The sequence below is a fragment of the Tasmannia lanceolata genome, unplaced genomic scaffold (genome assembly GCF_043159265.1).
Source record: "Tasmannia lanceolata isolate RefF3 unplaced genomic scaffold, GAP_Taslan_0.1 ptg000012l, whole genome shotgun sequence".
Lineage (NCBI taxonomy): Eukaryota > Viridiplantae > Streptophyta > Magnoliopsida > Canellales > Winteraceae > Tasmannia > Tasmannia lanceolata.
The window spans coordinates 28,145,602-28,166,598 of NW_027518689.1; the positions used below are offsets into that span (position 1 = coordinate 28,145,602).

General features: G+C 37.5%; 1 protein-coding gene across 1 annotated transcript; it reads left to right on the forward strand.

The window, feature by feature from the left end:
• Window positions 1-377: 377 nt before the first annotated feature.
• Window positions 378-19,607, forward strand: LOC143887159 (Signal recognition particle, SRP9/SRP14 subunit). The gene is made up of 4 exons (XM_077391266.1): window positions 378-536; window positions 657-725; window positions 18,964-19,057; window positions 19,223-19,607. Exons 1-4 carry the CDS (start codon window positions 465-467, stop codon window positions 19,297-19,299), a joined length of 312 nt encoding a protein of 103 aa, XP_077247381.1. The 5' UTR covers window positions 378-464; the 3' UTR covers window positions 19,300-19,607.
• Window positions 19,608-20,997: the final 1,390 nt, after the last annotated feature.

Sequence of the window (20,997 nt, forward strand, 5' to 3'; positions counted from 1 at the left end):
GTCCCACCAACTCCACTTAAACCCATTCATCGGGTAGGGCCCACTAATATACCCCAGGTTTTGATCGGTTGGGTCCCGCTATCTCCACCCAAGCCCATGCATAGGGTGGGCCCACTATTTCACACCTCATATCTTGATGGGTGGGGCCATCAACTCCACCAAAAGTTCCAAAACCACGCAAAGGGTGGGATCCGCCATTTACGCCTAATATTTTGATGTAGTGGGGCCCACTATTTTACACGCATGGGCATGGTCCAGAATGCAAAATCGAGCCATATGCTCCTAATCGATAGAGACAAATATAAAATTGAACGGTCAAAGATGATCTGATCGGGCCCATTCATGACAGACGGCTAGGATCATCCTGATCTAGGTTTTATAACACTTTCGCAAGCCATAAAATACCTTTACTCTCTCTCTCTCTCTCTCTCTCTCTCTCTGAGTTGAATTCGATCTTCAATACAATGGTTTACATTACTTCGTGGGATGAATTTGTGGAAAGATCCGTGCAGCTTTTCCGCACAGATCCTCAATCGGTATAGTTTTTGCTTCAAAAATCATTTGAATTCTGTTATTTTCGTTTTATTTTTCTTTCTTCTTTAATTTCTCTTGATTTCTCCCACTGTTTTTTGATTTTTGTTTGAATAATCGGCTAGTCGCGGTACGTGATGAAATATAGACATTGTGATGGGAAGCTGATTCTCAAAGTTACTGATAATCGAGAGGTATTTAGTTCTCTCATTTGGTTAAAATTAGGGTATTAGGTCTTTAGTTCCTTTTTAGTTGATCGATCAATCTATGATTTAACAAATAGTTTTTTTTTTTAAGTAATTGATATTTGCACTACCATGTTTTGATAATTGCACTAACTCACTTTGTCTTTTCATTCTTAATTGGCTTCTGACAGCTTTTTGGGAATTTTAATAAACTTTGACAGCTAGTTTAAAAATAGAAGACAAGGTGATTTAGTGCAATTATCAAAACATGGTAGTGCCAATATCAGTGCCCATTTTTCTTTCTTTCTTCAATGATGAATCTTGGTACTTCTGTTCATTTACTTTTGCAACTTTAATTGGGCTAGTCCTTGTCATTCGTCTTTGTTGTTCTAATTGTTTGTTTGCATTACAATATGTTATATTGTTATTTTCTCGTTTCTCAAGGTTGCATTGTGGGTAACAGTATTTTACTCTTAATTCTCAAATTTGATTAAGTTCTTTTTTAGCTTTTTTTTTTAATGTTGCATACGGTTTGAAGAAATCTTAGTTGGAGTTCTATTGGAAGCTATTTTATTTGGCATTTACAAATTGTGAAGAATAATCAGATTGTCACAATACTTTTTTTTAATACCAGAGATGGTTTCATTGGTAAATAATCTTATCCTACATTTCATTGTTAATTTTGATTACATCGATTCGTATTATTATTTTAGTGCATTCTTGATATGTTCCTCATGTAATTAGGCCCTGTTTGTTTAAGATTATGAAAACTGATTGTGAGTGCCAAACCGATTATTGGACTCAAAATTATGTTAGTATTTCCTGTCAATTGCAATATGATCTCCTATTTATTTACTGTTAAATAATGTATGAAAAGATAAAACCTCTGGGATATTGCTCTCTTGTACTGGAGAGCATAGTGGGGGAACAGATCTCGGAGGATTTCCTTGTTGTGGAAGAACGTGCAGGGTATATCTTACTGGTTAGCTCTAGTGTACAGTCTTATTGGTTGAGTCATAGATAACATCACTTAGATGCTAGGCATGGTCTTGAGGTTTGGCCCTTAGGAGCATTGCATTTAACTACTTACCTTGAAATGAAGGTGTTCGGAAGTACACTCATAAGTGTCAAGAGAGTTTTGTAGAAACCTTTTTTTTTTTTTTTTTTTCTCTCTCAGGAAATTGAATATTCTATTGAAGTAAAAATTAGAAGAGAAAGAAGGCATATACTTCCAAGCACGTGCTATGTACTTCTAAGCATGAGTCGTTGGCCTCACAAAAAGTAACATAAAAATGGTGGTGCATGTGAAATTTACAATTGATAGTAGGATAACATCAAAAGAGAACCAAAGGTTACAAAAGCATACTTTTCACTGGGAAGCAGATGTAAGACACACTTGTTAGAAAAGTTAGAAAATGTCAAAAGTGTAAAATCAATGAAGAGACTGAAAGATAACATATATTTTAGCAAGAGGTTCATATTAGAAACCATTCGATACCAATATGATATCAATCTGTGTATTAGAAAAAATGTTTTATAAATTAACTTTCTGTTTCTCGAGTGTACTCAAGGCCATTTGTTATGAGGTTAGTCGCATTTCTGTCAAGAGTGTCACCTTTCTTTTAAGGGCGAGAGTGCTAGTTATCTCTCAAGAATGTTAGTCGTTTGTTAGGGTTAATTACTTATGTTGAGTTGTTTTGTCCAAATTCGGAGGATTCACAATCATAATATGCGACCTGGAAGCAATAGTGATTGAAGTTAAGCCCATTCGATTGGCAGGAGATTGTTCATTTCTACGATGATATCAAGTATACTATTGATCTATGTCATGTCCTGATTTTTTATGGGCTGCAAATTAATCTACTGTTCCAATTTCTATCTATTCACACTCTTCATTAATTGATTTTTATAGCTGGAACTCTGAACATGTGAATTACGGATATCCTGGAGAAAATATAAGGCTGTTCTGGCATCTTGAAGAAAATTGGCAAACGTCAGTAGAGTGAAGGTAGGAACCAACACATTGATTGGTCCCAAGAAGAGTTTTTGTAGACGAAGTTTTTCATACCCAAGGAGTCAGCAATAAAGATCTCCTTGAATTAACAACTAGAAAAGAAAACAGCAAGTGCCTCAAAACATTAGTTGTTGGAATAAAAAAAGACCAAGTATAAATCGCTTTAAAAAAAAAAAAACAAAAAAAAAACAGAGCGAGTATAAAATGAAGGCTGTGCATAAACTCAAGGATCAATGGTAGAAAACACTATAAAGCCAAAGTTGAAAAAGGGTCCAAAGAGTACTGTATTGGTGAGTTCACCGTGACTCATCATGGCATCATGCTAATGCTGGTTGATGGTAAGGAAAACATTGAAAAAACCAAAGTAATCCGAAGATGACAATTTGGTGAAGTCCCCATGACAACATCACGATGTCATGCTAATAAAGTATCTTATAGGTCACATTTTGGCTAAAAAAATGAGCCTCCCTTTTACTATTTTAAATCTACTGGTGAAGTTAGTTCTATTTATGAAAACTTCTTATAAATAGGTGCTCAAAGTCTTCTGGATGTGAAAATTTTGCAATATTTTTTTTCTTTTTAATGAGTGATTGTCGAGTCAAGTTGGGAAGGATGCCTTTCTATTTATGTTCAAGGAGTGTAATTAAGGTTAAGAAAGTAGTTTCAGGTTTATTATAATGTGTTAGATCATAGTAAATTAAGGACTACTAGAATATAAGGTTGGAATTTGGGAGATGAATTGAGACATTTTGCTCTGTCTTGATGATTGATTGGTTGTCTTTCCTTTGTTTTTTTTCCCTACTTCCACGCTTGATTTTGATCCAGCCCTCAAATTTTGTTGCGTTAATTGGTATAAGATCAATTATGATTCATGGAGTTTTGTGTGGTGACCTCCATGGCTTCCTTAAGAAGATCAACCACAAAGGATGCTATTCTGTGTCTACACTGGTAGAAGAAATACAAGAGGTACTTATAAGCAAGTTGATTTGCTATTAGAATAACTTCAAATTTCCCCATTCAAAAAAAGGAACTTCAAATTTTGGGTTGAGAGCAAAACAAAGACTCATGGTAAGATGAAAGTGAAGATCCTACTTGCACTCATGTGCAGCTTGATTAACTGCCTCTTGCTGGACCCCTCTTGCATCCCTCTAGTTTCCGCCATCCTATGGACTAGAAGATATAATCACTGCCTTCTTGTGTGCCGCCAATTCCTGTACCAATTCATCGGTGTGTCCCTGCCAGCGATTACCCCTTAAGGCTCTACTGAAGAGGGGAGTATTCCCTTCGGCTATGAGGCTTCGCCGACTGAGAACATAGGCCCTTGCCGACTGAGAGCCCTGTCGTGAACCAGTGAATTGAGGGGACCGAACGGAACACAGGGAGGGATACGACGATAAGTCATTCGCCGATAAGAAAGGCGTTCTCGACTAGTTAGGTAATTAGTCATAGGGATGAAAAGGAGAATCTCGATCTAGACTGCACTCGACCGATTCAATGATTATATAGAGTCAACGGTCGCCCTGTAGATAGAAATCTAGCGTTGCCTACACGCGAAGTAGCTTCCGAGGTCGAGCAATCTCAATTTCACTATAGGATTTGGCTCCTTTCTCTTCCATATTGGTGAAGGCCTAAAGGGTATAAAGGTTATATTCGATTCGAGCAGTCCTTTACTCCCTCACTCCTTGACCTTTAGAGTTACTCTTCCTTTGGTTACATGTCTTCCTCCTATAAAGGAATAGGAATAGGAAGCTCTTTAGCTCATATAGTCGGGCCTTACTCCATTCGCTACGCTTAGGCGGCCGCACTTAACCAACTGACTCCCCTTAGTAATAGGGCCTCACCAACTTATGGCTCATCCACTGACTCAACCAAATCAACTGGTTCAGATACTGAACATGAATATGAATGATTGGAATTTGAATCCTGGGCTAACTCCCCCAGGGCTGCCGCCAGCTCTGGTCCACCACCTGATCCCCCCAAAAAAGATAGCTTTTCAGCTAAACCTTTTTGGGATATGGGATTCGGTATGGAGCCATCGTCAGAGTCGTATAGCGAGCCAATAGGCTTTGTTCACAACCGCACAGGTAATCGTTGGCAGAACATATCACCTATTGTGTGCTTGCGCATCAAGTGTAGTAACGAGTCATCATTTTCGTTACGGTTTGCTGTACTCAAAGAAGTTCTTTTTTTCAATTGTAAGGTCGAGGAAATGCCTAAACGTCCACCCACCAATGTGTGTTGATGACACATCTCGATCAATTCGTTCATGTGGGGCGGCGAACAAAAGCGGGTGTTGGGTTTTGCACTGACGGTATTGCATAGCTAATCACTGAAAATGTATCGGCTTAGTCGTTCCGTTCGGTCCCTTGCCCAAACGGGATGTAAGTTCGTTCATGATCGGATGATCAAGAGCCCATTTTACGTAATGTTGATAATTGGGTTTGATCTTTCCTGGACCTTGAACGAACTCCGGAGGAACCGGTTACATGTATTCCACAATGGATCTATAGGCATGATATGATCTATTGTTAATATGTTGATGATGAATTAGAATTCGATGGGGGGCCCATCTTTAGTAAATATTCCAATTGAGAGGAAGATTTCCTTGAGAATTCTGACAATGGAGTTCAAACTGATGTCGAAAAATACAACATTGAAGATTTAGAGCTCCAAAAACTGGAAATCTTCAAGTGTTGGTACTAAAAAGGGTGGAATTTTGGAATTTTCCTTTCTGAATTCTTGTATAGTCATACCCACTTCTATATTCAAGGTTGGAAATTGGATGATGGATTGAGAGATTTTGCTATGTCATGATGATCAATTGGTGGTCGTTCTGTTGATTTTTTCTTTTTTCATCTTTGATTTTGACCCAACCCCCAAATTTCATTATTTAATTGGTATAAGAAAAATTATGATCGAGTTTTGTTCTGTCATCTGTGAATTCCATGGCTGCCTAAAGATCAACCATAAAGGATTTTATGATTCAGTGGGCATATTGGTAGAGAGGATTGCAACTCGTGCCAATTTCAACTCGAACCATCTGGTTCAACTTGATTTCAGCTCGGGTTGGGTTGGCCTTTCAGAATCTCAGGTTGGGTTAGTGTTGGGAAAAGCCAACCTGATTTTATTTCAGGTTGGGTTAGGGTTGAGGCCTTGGCCAACTCGACCCGAGCCGACGATTTTATTTCAAAGTCTCTATTTCATTATGTGTAATTTTAACTGAATTTCAGTCTAGATTTGTCAGGCTCTCACAAATTTTATTGTTTAATTTCCTTACATAACATTGCATTTGTCTTGGCATACTAAGCCCTTGTTGTGATTATATCAGTTATCTCCTCTGCACAGTAGGATCTATGTGCATCAAATCAAAAGGACGTCCCTACCTTCTCTCTGTTCATTCGTATTTCCTTCATTTTAAATATTTTTTATGTGATACATGGCCGAGTAACCATTCTACACTAGTAAGTAGTGGTGCAAATCATGGATGAAGCGAAGTGAAAATTGAATGTAAGTTGTTATTGAACCTGGTATAAATACATGACTCTCTTGTCACCACATTGGGAGGAGGGCCAACTTGACCCAAGAGATTACCCTTGACTATGTTGTGAAGGACCAGAAAATGATTGTTTTGGGGTACTGTTTTAAAACGGAAGGTGAAAATATGAAATAGTAGATAACTGTACTCTACGAATTATAAGGGCGAGCCTTGGCGCAACGGTAAGGTTGCTCCATTGTGACCTGGTGGTCACGGGTTCGAGTCACGGAAACAGCCTCTCTGCAAAGCAGGGGTAAGGCTGTGTACATCTAGCCCTCCCTAGACCCGCAGTGGCGGGAGCCTCGTGCACTGGGCCGCTCTTCTTCCCTTCTGTACTCTATGAATGCCCTGAGCCAACCTGAATTCAACTCGGCCTGATTTGGAAAATATGGCACATCATATTTTATCCAGTTGGGGATTTTCTCGAGATTTTAATTGAATTCAGGATAAGGTTTAACTTGTTTTATAGATTTCCCCTATGTAGGAAGATGTGAATAGTGTATTTGGAGTTTGATATTATTATTTCTGTTTTGGAAAGTCGTTTGGAGTTTAAGAATGTGTCTTTTAATCACAGAAAGGTCATATTGGAGTGCTAAGAGGCTAGGACTAATTTTTTTAAAAAAGGGATGATATATCTTTAAGATTAATTTAGAGTTTGACATCTAATCGATTTATATGATATTATATTATATTTTATTTTGAGTTCACAGTGGTTGGCTTTCTCCTTTAGAGTAGACATGTCATTGTCCTCCTTGTTCATTTTTGATGGTTTCTAGTGTGGATTTCTACTATAATTTTATTTTTTTCTCTAAATTTGTGAGACCCTAAGTTTATAACAAGATGAGTTGAGGAGCTTTTGTAGAAGTGGTCTGATTTTGGAGAGCCTGAGTTCGTTTGTAGTTTATTTTTATTTATCTCGAAGAAACGTAGTTCTTGGAGGCAGAGCATGCATGTGGATAGTTCTGTGATTAATAAATTAACTATGAAATATTGGTTCTTGGTTCCACAATTAGATGTACGTTGGTTATGCTTGCAAGATCCCTAGTATTTCCCAAGATTGATCAGTGGATTGGCTACCACTAGATAAGAGTTGGTTGTGTTGCTTTATGCATCTTTAAAACTCTTAGGATATCTATTGGCATGATGACATAAGTACCATGACCGCTCATCATACATCTTCTAGTTTATAGTGATGATATTCTTGTGTATATTTGTAGTATGGATGACTGTATCCAACACCACAAGTAATGAGAGTTCTTCATCAAGAAAAGTCACCATTATCTTGAAGAAGTGCATGCTCATGAAGGAGCTTTTAGTTTTTTTTTTTTGCATGGATACAGGCACATGGTGGAATTCTTCACGGGTATCGAACCTCAAGAAAATGGAGTTTTGGATTCGGAAATATTTTTTAACCAATTCTAAAAATTTATTACTGTTGGATATCGTAGTATATGTGCGCACCCTCTTTATGGGGGGTATTCATGTCTTTGCATGTATATGAGGTACATTATATATATATATATATATATATATATATATATATATATATATATAAAAATAAATATGTGCGTGAGGGAGATCTCTCTGACTCACGATTTCTCCCCAAAACCTTTTTCTCTTCTCTCTTTACATGTTTGATGTAGCCGTAACATGGTATCAAAGCTGGGTCGCGATTGAAGATTGAAGATGATCGTAGATCGCGATTGAAGGTACCTCAACTCACAAGCTCTAAAAAAAAAACAGTTCCTCTCTAAACCTAACCTAAAAATAACCCTCTCTAAACCTAATCTTGATCGCCCCTCTTCCTCTGGGTGCTCAGGTGGTGGGCTGTAAGTGGGTCTTCACAGTGAAATATTTACCTGATGGGACAATAGAAAGGCTGAAGGCTCGATTGGTTGCCAAAGGGTATACACAGACGTATGGCATTGATTATGTTGAGACATTTTCTCCTGTGGCCAAGATTCCTTCTATTAGAGTTCTGATATCCCTTGCAGTCTCCATCAGTTAGATGTCAAGAATGCATTCTTGCATGGTGATCTGCAGGAAGAGGTATATATGGAGCAACCTCCTGGCTTCGTTGCTCAGGGGGAGATGCAGAATGCTGTATGTAAGTTACACAAGGCGATATATGGTCTAAAACAATCTCCTCGTGCTTGGTTTGGAAGATTTAGTGAGGCGGTGATACGATTTGGAATGAAACAATGTGCTGTAGATCACTCAGTGTTCAGCTCTCAGGGCAAAGGTGGTAGGATTTTTCTGGATTGTGTATGTTGATGATATCATAGTTACAGGAAGTTATGGACCCGAATGTCAAGCTCTCACCTGATCAGGGGGAGTTACTAAAGGATCCATGCCGATACAGACGTTTAGTTGGGAGATTGATTTATCTCACTGTCACACGTCCGGATATCGCTTATGCAGTTGGCGTGGTGAGTCAGTATATGAGTGCACCATGGACATCTCATTGGTCGGCAGTCATTCAAGTAGTGAAATATCTGAAGAAAGCTCCTGGTAGAGGACTTCTCTTCAGAAAGCATAGTCACATGAAGATTGAGGGATACTCTAATGCAGATTGGGCAGGCTCTCCTGCAGACAGAAGGTCCACGAATGATTACTGTACTTTTGTTGGGGGTAATTTAGTGTCTTGGAAAAGCAAGAAACAAGAAGTTGTATCAAGGTCAAGTGCAGAGGCTGAGTACAGAGCCATGGCATGGCTCTACAGGTTGTGAGCTGATCTGGTTGAGGTCATTCATGTCTGAGATTGGGTTACCTTACTCGTCGCCTGCGTCTCTCCACTGTGACAATAAGTCCGCCATTCTTATAGCCATGAACCCAGTCTTTCACGAGAGGACAAAATATATAGAGGTGGATTGTCACTTTATTCGTCATCGGATTCAAGAAGGGCAGATTTGCACTGTGTTTACAAGATCAAATGATCAAATAATGGATATGTTTACAAAACCATTGAACAGGGTTCGATTAAGTGATTTATGTAACAAGCTGGGAATGTATGATATACATTCTCCAGCTTGAGGGGGAGTGTTGGATATCGTAGTATATGTGCACACCCTCTTTATGGGGGGTATTTATGTCTTTGCATGTATATGAGTTACATATATATATATATATATATATATATATATATATATATATATATATATAAATAAATATGTGCGAGAAGGAGATCTCTCCGACTCACGATTTCTCCCCAAAACCTTCTTCTCTTCTCTCTTTACATGTTCGATGTAGCCGTAACAATTACTTTTACACTTAAGTAACATGTAATATGTTTAGAATATTAGTAGGTTAAGTAAATCTGATGTTTTATTTTTGTATAAAAAGCTTTCTATTAGGATGAATAAAACTCAACACACGTGGTGATTGTAAATTTATGTTAGTACTAGAAAAAAAGTAGATAAAAGAGATCTAGGATGTCATACCGAATCCATGAAGTGTCAGAATCTGACACGTGTCCGGCACAGTGACTTTGCCTATTCAAAAAAATCGGCAACAGAGGTTTTTTGGATTTGGAGTTTTTGTTGAAAGAATTAGGGCAGACTAGTAGAAAATGAAGGCCGTTGTGGAGTGGCAACATGACCGAAGAATATAGGGTAGGGTTGAAGTTTCCATGGGTTGTTATTTTTCTACTAGAGGTTTATCCAAAATTTCAACACTAATTTATGTTGCCTGAATCCATGAAGTGTCGGAATCTAACACGTGTCCGGCATAGACACTTTGCCTATTCAAAAAAATCGGCAACATAGGTTTTTTGGATTTGGAGTTTTTGTTGAAAGAATTAGGGCAGACTAGTAGAAAATGAAGGCCGTTGTGGATTGGGAACATGACTGAAGAATATAGGGTAGGGTTGAAGTTTCCATGGGTTGTTATTTTTCTACTAGAGGTTTATCCAAAATTTCAACACTTATTTATGTTGCCTATGACTGAATATATTAAGAACGTTTCTTTTATGTGGACCAAGGTAGCACATAAAGTTTCCAAGAAATGAAAAGGAAAATTATTAAAGCTCCAATAATACGACTTACAAGCTTTGAGAAGGTCTTTGAAGTGATTAAGGCTCTGTTCTGCAACCGAGAGGCCAGAGGTTCAATCCCAGGTTACCTACGCAAAAAAGGTCTTTGAAGTGGAAAGTGATTCATTACATGTGGGCTCTTGAGAGATGTTGAGCTGAGTGGGTCAACTTATAGCATTTTCGAATTAGAATCGTAACAAGCTAAAAAAGAAGCATTCAACATATGATGTTAAGTTCTATGCAATCTCAAAGTGTTGGTGGCGTTATCTGGTTTCTGGTACACCGAGAGTTTGGCAAGTCATACTAATTTGAATGCTTACCGCCAGGAGTTCAAATTCGTGTTTAATAGCAATGTGGAGTATATAATAGGGTGGTAGATGCACTTAGGTGGAGGAAAACTTTACCAGTGATAGTTTTTGAGGTTCTTGTATTTCTGCATTGGAGTTTTACAAACCAAATACATTTCTTACCCCCATTTTTAAAATTTGTCTAATGGGATCAATGATCAATATCCACATGCACAATGAATTCCTATTTTATGGGAGTTGACTTTGTATTCCAACGGGTTCCCTACGAGAGCAAATTATTTGAGAGTTACATGAAGGACTAGGTAGTCACTTTAATTGTGACAAGATCATTTTCCTACTTGAACAAATGTATTATTAGCTGAAATTACGTCAATATGTTGGGCAAAATTTGAAGAGTTGTAGAGTCTACCAAGTAGTGAAGGTACAATTACAAAACACTGCGTTTTACACTCCATTGCGTGTTCCTATCATTCCTTGGGAACCATGGTTTTGAATTTCCACCGAAACCGATGCAAAATGACCGAAAGATTTCCATTTCCATCCCCACTGAAACGACACCGAAACCGAAACGCATGCTGAAACCAAAATCATAAGTGCATTAGTGGTATGCTATATTAGTGGTATGTTATATCAGTAGTATCAGCGGATTGCATGTGAAATGTGGTATGCACTGAATTATCTGACGTGTCCGACATCCCATGTCACTAGGTGTTCGATGTTATTAAACTCTTGTGGATGATTGTCTTGCTTATGTGATGGTTTCTAAGTGCGTATTTGTACTTATTATAACATTTTCTAAAATTTAATCGTAAAATTCTATCATTTGCATATGTTTCCATACGTTTCCGTGAATTTACAAGATTTCCACCAAAATTTCTAGCTGAAACCTAAACGTTTTCGTTTCCGTGGCTACCGAAATAAAAACTGAAATAAAAAATTAAAACTATGGGGAACACATCAATATGGATTTTAAGTTGGGTAATCATTACACTCAATGAGCTATTCTTGTTAGAGTTGATAGTTGTACACTTTATTCCTTCTAGAGAATTGCAAGTGCTATCTATAAGAATTAAAGGTTTCGTTCATGTTTCAGAATTTTCTTCCAGGAAGTAATATGTTTAAGGGTCCAATACTAGTGTTTCATATAATGATGTTAAGTTTGGAATCACTTCCGACGAACCTTGTGGAAGGATGGAGACCAAGTTGAAGCGCTCTAAGGCATATCATCCACATACTGATGGGTAGATGGAGTCACAGATTGGAGTCTAGTTTAACTTCACATTGTTTAGCAGGTTATTATATTTCATCATGGCACATAGTGCCACCACAGCCAAAATTTGCCTATAATAGTTCCATCAATGAAACTATCTAGCAAATACTTCCTCTTATTTTTTCTTTCAGACGCCTTTTTAAGTTCATTATAGACTGATAGACATTCACCAAATCATGATTTGCATTTGGTTCCATTAGTTTAGGTATTGATGTAGAGAATATGGATGGCAACATGAGGAAGGACTCGTGGTAGAAAAAGGAAGAATCACAAAGAGGGGAAAAATGCCTGAAACCGGACCTAGATGGTGACATTATGTTGGAATTAGTGGTTGTGTTCATTTGTCGTGTTTGGAGATTAAATATACCAAAGAGCTTTGTATTTTTAGATTTTTGGTGATTTTGGGAGAATTTTAGACGATGTTTTCTTGGATATTAATAAACCCTTTATTTAAGGAGGTTTACTTTAGATTTATGATTAGGAGGGTTTATTTATTAACTTTTTGAGCGTCCAAATTTGATGAAATTAAGGACTAGGATTAGGGGATTAGTGTTTCCTAGGAAGTGGTTTATATAAGTATTTAAAGTCGTTTACCCCCCATTCTAGTGAATTCATTTTTCAAGCCTTATGCTTTCACCATCCGTTTCTTTTGAGCAACATCAAAAGTCTATCATCCTCCCCTTCCTCTTTGACTGAATTCTTGTGGAAATTTCTCAACACACTTGATTTTTTATCTATATCTTTCCAACAGTTGATCAAGATAGAGGCTTCAAATCATCACAACTCCACGTCTCAATGATTCTTCTTTGTAAAAATTGAGTCCCACAATTGACCATGATTGGTTCTCTTGTAGATAATCGACCCTTTTATCTGACTGTGATTGACCATCATTTCATGATAATCAAAATCCTCCACTTGAGTTGGATTGATTTCCTCTCATTGATTATAGAATCCTTATTAGCATATGATTGGTTATTAATTTTAAATAATTGAATCTTCAATTTTAATTCGACCAGTTATTTGTCTTAATTGAAACCTAGACCATAACTGGAGGAAGAAAGCCATTCAAAAAAAAAAAAAGGTGGATGAAGAAATAGTTGAAAACGGGGTCCTCATAATCTACCGGAGATACCATGACAACAATATGACATCTACTGCTAACATCATGACATCTACTGTCGAAATCACAGGACCCTAGAAATCACCGTTTGATCTAAAAGGAGACTAGCCATGTAAGGACTACTGAGCCTCTTGAATGAAAGATAAATATTACTAGCCTTGGTAGATTGAAAGGGTGATAAAAGATATCACATATCTCAATCAATGGACTAGCAAGCATAGAAGACAAGATTTGTATGTCTCTTCTTTTTCTTTCCATCATTATAGAAGTTCCTTAGCATGCATCTCTTCTTAGGATTACTAAACATAAAGTGGGCATAATTCTATTTTTGTGGGGGTTGATAGGTTTTCCAAAATAGAATTGTATCGATCAAGGTGAATTCGTTTCTCACTTTTTGCTAACTTTATAGAATAATACTTCATTGAATTGTTTTATCACATCACCCACAGATGGATGGTCAAACAAAGTTTACTGATTGATGCTTGGAAATCTCTTTGGTGTTTAATGGGTGATTGAAACATGAGATTCAATATTTACTTAGCAAAAGCTCATGTATGACAACTTAAGCAACTACGCTATTGGTGAATCGCCATTTTGTTGTGTTACATGTTAGAGTCGTTAAGTAGTATTTCCCTTTGATGTTGGAGTGGGAAAAAAGTGTGAGAAATGATGCAGGGAGCGGAAGTGGGAAGCGAGTGCGAGAAGCAGTGAGGGAAGTGGAAGCGGGAAGTGGGTTTATAAAAGATAAATGTGAGAATAAAAAACCTCTAAAGAAAGTAAAGAGGAAATGTGTGAAAAACACCATTTCAAAAAAAGAATGTGTGGAAAGCTTCATTGAAAGTCAACATGAAGCATGTAACGTAATAAGCCTCTTTGGGAGCGAACAAGAAGTGTATAGAAAGAGTGGGCTTATAGTTGGTTAGGGAGGAAGGGTTAATTTAGGTAAGGATTACAAATAGTAAAGAAGACTCCGTGAATGATTAGAATTACAGGTTTTAGCGATTTGTAGTTTCACATGTTTTATTCATATAGATTTAATATTATGTTTTTTAGAAAAAAGTCCACATCAATTTCATCTGAAACTTAAGATGATTTTTAAGTTTAAAATACTTGTTTTTTTTTACATATGCTCCTTGAGCATTATCAAAAGGAATATCATGTATTCGCGACTTGCGAGTTGGGATTTTGAGATCCTCTTTGTATCTTAGCATTGGATAGTTTTCCTTTGACATCCACACTAGACAGAGGACATGGAGTTTTTGGTAGAGGATGTGGTTGACAATCAGGGGGAGAACATGGTGGTGGCTGAGGATGTGGTAATATGAAGTGTGCACATTGAGGGAGATCCAATATGAAGTGTGCACATTGAGGGAGATCCAATCATACACCTGATAAGTGTTAAGTGTTCGGACACGCTTGGAAATCCAGCACGGGTGAACTTGGCCCCCTATATATAGCTGATGGGAACAATACTTCTTAGCATGTTCCCATTGATAATCAGGAATGTGGTTCTCCCACTCATGATTCTATTGTGATTTTTTGTTGTTGTTGAATGGCATGATTCTATTATGATCTCACAGGAAAAGTATGAAAAGCTTGTTAAGAGCACTCAACAATCAACAAGTCATCCTTTTCTCTGCCACATGCAGATAATGCTTCTCTCTCTTTTTTTTTTCTAGCCAGTCTTTCCCTTGGGCCATTGATTTAGAAGCCTTTGATCATATGACAAATGATTTGTTAGTTTTCTCTTCGTTTGTTAAATGTGTTTTAGATTCATCTGTTACTACGGATGATGGATCACTTGCTTTTTGTGACTGGTCAAGGAATGGTATACTACGAAGTCCCTTTCTTTATCTTCTGTCTAGCATGCTCCAAAGATTCCCTTTAATTTATTGTCAAGTAAATTAAATCTCTTCATTATTACGTAGTGTTTTTCTTTTCGTCTTGTGTGTCTTGGGATCTAAAGAACAAAAGGACAATTGGTGGTGGACTTGAGTCTAGTGGACTCTACTACCGTGAACGTAGTCTAACAAGTGTTTCTTTTCAGTCTGCCATCTGTCCTTAACTTTGGCATCGCCAACTTGTAGTCTAAACAAGTGTTTCTTTCTTTCTTTCTTTTTGTTTGGTTTGTAAGACCATCTGGTCCCCCTGGGCTTGCCCCCTTATGTAATAAAAAAAAAGGACGGCCCAGTGCACGAGGCTACCGCCATTACGGGGTCTGGGGAGGGCTAGATGTACGCAGCCTTACGCCTGCTTTGTAGACAGGCTGTTTCCCTTATGTAATAAAATGTTTCCATTAAAAAATAAAACTCGAACATCCATCGCTCAATAGCTTGAAGTTGGCAGTTCTTAGTCTTGAGTTTGTTTCTACCTTAGATTGCAAGGTTTGTGAGTTACACAAGCATCATAGAATACTTTTCTACTCTAGAGACAAAACGAAGTTAGTTCCTTTTTCAGTTGTTCATTTTGATATTTGGGATCCAATAAAGTTTAGAGTATATCCGGTCAACGATAGTTTGTTATTTTTTTGGATGGTCACTCTCGTATGCCAATTATATTTCATGACAAAGCGATATCAGGTTTTGTGTATTTTTCCAAGTGTTTCATAAAGAGATCCAAACTCAATTTGGAAAATGTGTGTATTTTATGTCCAGATAATGTTGAGGATTATTCATTTCTATAACTTATAAATTATAGTGAATAATTCGGAATTTTGCACAAATTTATTGTGCACATACTTCGCTACAAAATGGAGTAGCTGAATGCAAGCATTGCCATCTCCTTTAAGTAGCTAGGACCTTATTACATACTATGTGTTCTATTTCCTGACAGTCCATTGTTTTCTGCTTACCCTAAAGTGTTAGTTGTGTCTGTTGTGTTTATTCTTTGCTCCAGGTATATGTAAATTAGACCCTCATGCAGTTAAATGTCTTCCTCGGGTACTCTTTGTATTTAGAAAGTATATCGTTGTTGCAGTCCTGTGTTGTAGAAAAAAAATTTCTATGCAAATGTGACCTTTCAGGATAGATCTGTTCCTCTTATTCAAATGTTTACATACCAGCACTAGTATCCTTCTCTTCAACTTCCCATTGTGGTTCCCATGTTAGTGTTAGAGAGAACATTATCAGCCATTAAGGGTATTCTTGTAGTTGTGTATAACATTGATATAAATACTATAATGTTTTAGATTCACAATGACGTGATGGACAAACCATGTGAATGATGTGGCCTCTCTTAATCCTTTTTCACTTTAATTGTTTAACATGGTATTAGAGCACGGTTGAATCCAGATCTGTCAGAGCAAAGGTTATTTTTCCATATGTAATCTTTCCTTCTCATATCAATGGTATGTAATCTTAATTCCGGATTTGATCTATCCATCTTCATCTTTCTCCTACTAAAAAACCCTAATATAAATCTCTTCTAAAGTCCAAACCATAATCCCCATTTCTTCTTTCCATTCTCGTATTTGAAAACCCTAATCCCCATCTCAACCCACTCAAAATCACAAAACCCATCTATTTTTTTTTTGAAAAGTGACATATTTCATTGGGATTAGAGAAGTTTTAGGCATGAGTAATCCCCCCTGCATTACAAAATATCAATGAGAACTGGAGTGGGCATACCAAACCAGAGAGAAGCCTTAAAGTAAAGCAAAAACTGTCATGTATCTTTTTTTTCCTTCGTCGTTCCGTCAACATGCACAATTTCCTTTTCAGAATTCCACACAATTCTTTCTCCTTCTTCGTTAATCCCTTCAGGACGCCCTTTTAGATCGCCTGCTCTCCTATGCCGAGCACTTCTCCAATTCCTCCATGATGTGCTTGATTTGAAAATCCGGCATGTCATTGAGAAGGTGCTCCGGCAGCCGATTCAAGAATACATGGTTTTTTCTGCTGGCGATCCTCTCCTCCACCAGCTGGATACCTACGATCTTGTTGGCTTCCCAATTCAATCGCCCTGCAGTCCTTTCCTCTCTTAACATCAGTTGGAAGAAAGGGTGATCGTACAACGATGAGGGGGTATCCTTGACGGAATCCATCCCACAGAGCCTATACATGGTGAAAGGTCGATCACTAGCCTCTAGGTTAAATGATTCCCACTGCTTTCGGAGAAGATCCCCCGACAAAACCCATCTATGCCATTTAAAAATTTAAAAACCTAACAATTTTACGACCCTAAACACATCCCACTCATTTCAATCTCTTCAAACATTCATACCACCCCAAGTAATAGTTCCCATCCCTTTGCACATTTATCCTACAACAAAACACATTCCATACCCTAAACCCTATTTTGGTTCGACACCCATAAACCTTAAAACCTATTTCCTTCAGTCACTCATTTCTTTTGAGCAGCCATCCAAATCCATATACTCTGTTCCCAATTTCATGAAAACCCCTCGTATCTCAATAATCCTATTTCGTCTCTTCACCACTTGAAAAAAAATTCCACACCCCTTCATTCATCGTAGAAACCAAAAATCCCCTATCCCCGCTTTCCAACGACCCCTGTATCTCTAAAATCTAACTCTTTTCAATCTCACATCTTTTTTCTTTTTTTTGAATGTTTCAATCTCACATCTTTATTTTCTCTCTATTAATCATTTCTCTGCATTTGTTTCTCTTCCATCCTACCTATTCCCATATCTGTTTTCCTTCTTATGTCTCTTAAATGAAAGGCAACAGTTTACCCATGATTTTCTCCAACAAATGAAGAATATCTTTGATTAGTTTGCGGCCATACACCAACTACTTGATGAAAGTTGTAATGCCTTGTCTGGAGTGGAAGATGATTATATCTTTTCTCACTTGCACAAGTTTCTTAACTTCTCTGAGTTAAGGCTTCTCCTCCAATATGATGGACTTATGACACCATCCTCCGGCACTGGAAAGCCCTAAGCTCCCTCATCATCTTCCCAAGACCACTTTGAGTTATTATATTCGACCATATAATCCAACGCCCATTCCATGGATGAGGTCATGACTGTGGTTCTAGGTAGGGTAGAGTTCGTGGAGGCTTTCCCCAAAATCAGCACAGTTTCATCCTGGGTCCACTCATCCACGTCTTTCTCAGGGCCCATCTCAGCCAGGACTTCTGCTACTCCACCACCCGGTCGCTATCCTAATTAGGTTCTTTAGAATCCATGTGATCCAACCTTTGAGGTCCACTTTTTCACTCCGATCTGCAGACTACCATGACATGGTAGATATTTGATCGCCACAACAGTAGCGCCCTCTGTTCCCTCCAACGGCTCTAACAAATCTGATGAGAAATCTTGCTCCTCTGAAGTTTCATGGTTTATTACCATTAAAAAAAAGAAGCTCCATGGGCGATTAACTCGGCTGCTACACATCATCTTTTTGATGACTTTGGTAATATGTCTTCTCTTGTTCTACTCGCATCGTATTGGGTGATGGATCAGTCATTGCTAGCACTCATGCTGGTTCCGCTTCTATTTCTTCTTTCTTTGGTTCATTTTCTGAGTCTGATGTATTTGATATTCCTTGTCTTCATCAAAAACTCGTCTTTGTTTCTGAATTTACTTTTGAGTTTCCTAGTATTTTATTTTTATACCACATTGTTATTGTGAAAGATTTACACTCGAGGAAGCAGTGGTGATTTATACTTTGATGCTCATGGTTTTAGATCCTTAAAAACAAATTCTGAAGTTTAAAACCTTGGTTAGGACCCGATCATGATGATCTTTGGGCATTGAACCATCTAAGTTACGATCTACCGCACGAATGGTTTAGATAATGTGTATGGTAGAAACTAAGAAGCATGCTAATACAATTCATTTTGGTTGTGTATGATCATCCCCGCATTTTATCAGCATGTAGTTCGATCTAAGTTGGGTGAATCCTCATATTTGCGAGCATGTTGTATCGGCCAGTTTTTAAGAAAAACTTTCATTGTGCTCTTTCTTGCTGTGCTGGGTGGATGGTTTATGGATTGTGTTTATTGCAGTGCCTCAAGTTTAAAACGGACCAGGCACAGGATGCTAAAAAGATGGAGAAGCTCAACAACATCTTCTTTACCCTGATGGCTCGGGGTCCTGATGGTATTATTCCTCCTCCATCTCTTTTAAGCATATATGAATCTTAGTTATAAATGTAGCCCACTCGTCTTTTTTTTTTTTCTTTTTTCCTCTCTTTGACGGCTGTTCTTTTTTGGTTTTCGAATTGGACGTGGGTTAGAACTTTCTCTTAATGGAATGTTTATGCAGCTGATATAACAGAAGTATCAGGAAAAGAACAGGCAGAAACCCAGCCATCCAAGAAAGGAAGAGGGAGAAGACAGTAACAGTTAATCTATCGATATATGTAAGTTGTTTCTTAGTTTGATTTAATTACAGAAATTTCACACAAAATATTAATTTTTTTGAGAGACCAATTGAAGGGTCTACATTAGCAGTGTGTTTTGGACAACTAACCAATCACTGTTGCATTGAAGTAGTTACTGTCATCTGTGGACACATTCTTCACCAAACATTTCCATATTTTTAGTCATAAACTGAAATTAAGCATGTTGGTATTCCTTATTGGAATTGACATATACAGGAATGATATCCACACTCCTTGTTTTGATAATGACATTCCTCACTTTATTAAGCTTACTCTGATTGGCTGTTGACAAGTCCAAGATTCTCCGTATAATTGAAAATTTCTAGAAAAAAAAATCCCAATTTTCAGTGCCCTATTTTAAATTTTTTAAAATTCGAAATTATTCAAAATTCTCCTACATTTTGAATTAAATGCGATTTTTCTGAACTAAACCCGATTTTTTTTCGAATTGAATGCTAATTTTCCAAATTATTCGTCAATTTCTCATATAGTGTTTGCTAATCTCTGGATAAATTCAAAATTAATAAAAAGGCATCCTACTGATAATCCAATTCCATTATAATCTAACAATAAATGCCCTTAACCATCTTGCCAAGCTTTTTGTTGTCTTATTTAGGAAAATAAGTATAGATATAGTGATACGTCTTGTAAAAATAATAAAAATTGCATTTTTTTTCTGAAATTCCCAAACTATTTCCGTATTTTCCGAACATTTTCCTTTCGGATTTATTCCCAAAAAATGATGGGACGAGTGCCATTAGTAAAGCGAGGGGGGTGCATATTTCGTCATTCGTATCTTCTTTTGAATATCAACGATAATTTGCATGCAGCTTGCGTGAGTGCAAATTATTCACAACATTTCGAAGGGGGAACAACAAAACCCTCAATTTCACTTGCAAAAAAGGTTTTCAATCAAGAGATTTAATATGATGTGTGGCCGTGGAGTCCAGTATTGTTCAAAAATTACAGTGGGGCCCACTTCATAGGATGATCCTAACCCTCCGAGCTGAACAGACTGCACATTATGGAAACTTCAATAGATAGCCATCCTATAGAGATGATTTAAGGGGTGCACCCTATTTGCGCTGTGCCCCGATAAATGAACAATTTGGATCATCTTATGAAGTGGGCCACACTGTACTTTGGGCCACATCCAGTATAAAAATCTCTTCAAACAGAACTCTCCGGCCTCGACTATGTGAGGGGAAGCTGGAGGAGAGGACCATGGAAAAGGATTTGCTATCCCTAGATAAAATTATCAAAGGAAAACACTTCCAAAATGGGATTTTGTTTGGAAGATAAATAGGAAAGTGATATTGAAATCTCGAGCGCTGATATAAGATTTTAATACCCTTAACCTCCCTCTTTCTTTCCCTAGCCGGCAACGGTCATCTGGGATTGTAATCCTCATGTCTAACAACGAATCATTTGGTTCATTGAACAAGCAGTCCTCACTTTGAGACTCTGTCCATTAAATAAACACGAAATTGAGATTGACTGATGATTTGGTCATTTCCCCATTGTTTTTTTGCATTTCATTTGCATTCGAGTTCAATTGTCTTCTTGTTCATGTTCATTAGCACATCCCTAATAACAATAATATTAGAAAAATACTTCCTTTGAATTCTAAGAAAGATTACTTATGTGATGATGGTCA

Excerpts from the sequence above, each read along its gene's own strand:
- LOC143887159 (XM_077391266.1), top strand. The coding sequence starts at position 465 with ATGGTTTACATTACTTCGTGGGATGAATTTGTGGAAAGATCCGTGCAG. Across the intron at positions 537-656 it reads TCCGCACAGATCCTCAATCG|TCGCGGTACGTGATGAAATA; the intron begins GTATAGTTTTTG and ends ATAATCGGCTAG. Across the intron at positions 19,058-19,222 it reads GATGGCTCGGGGTCCTGATG|CTGATATAACAGAAGTATCA; the intron begins GTATTATTCCTC and ends ATGTTTATGCAG.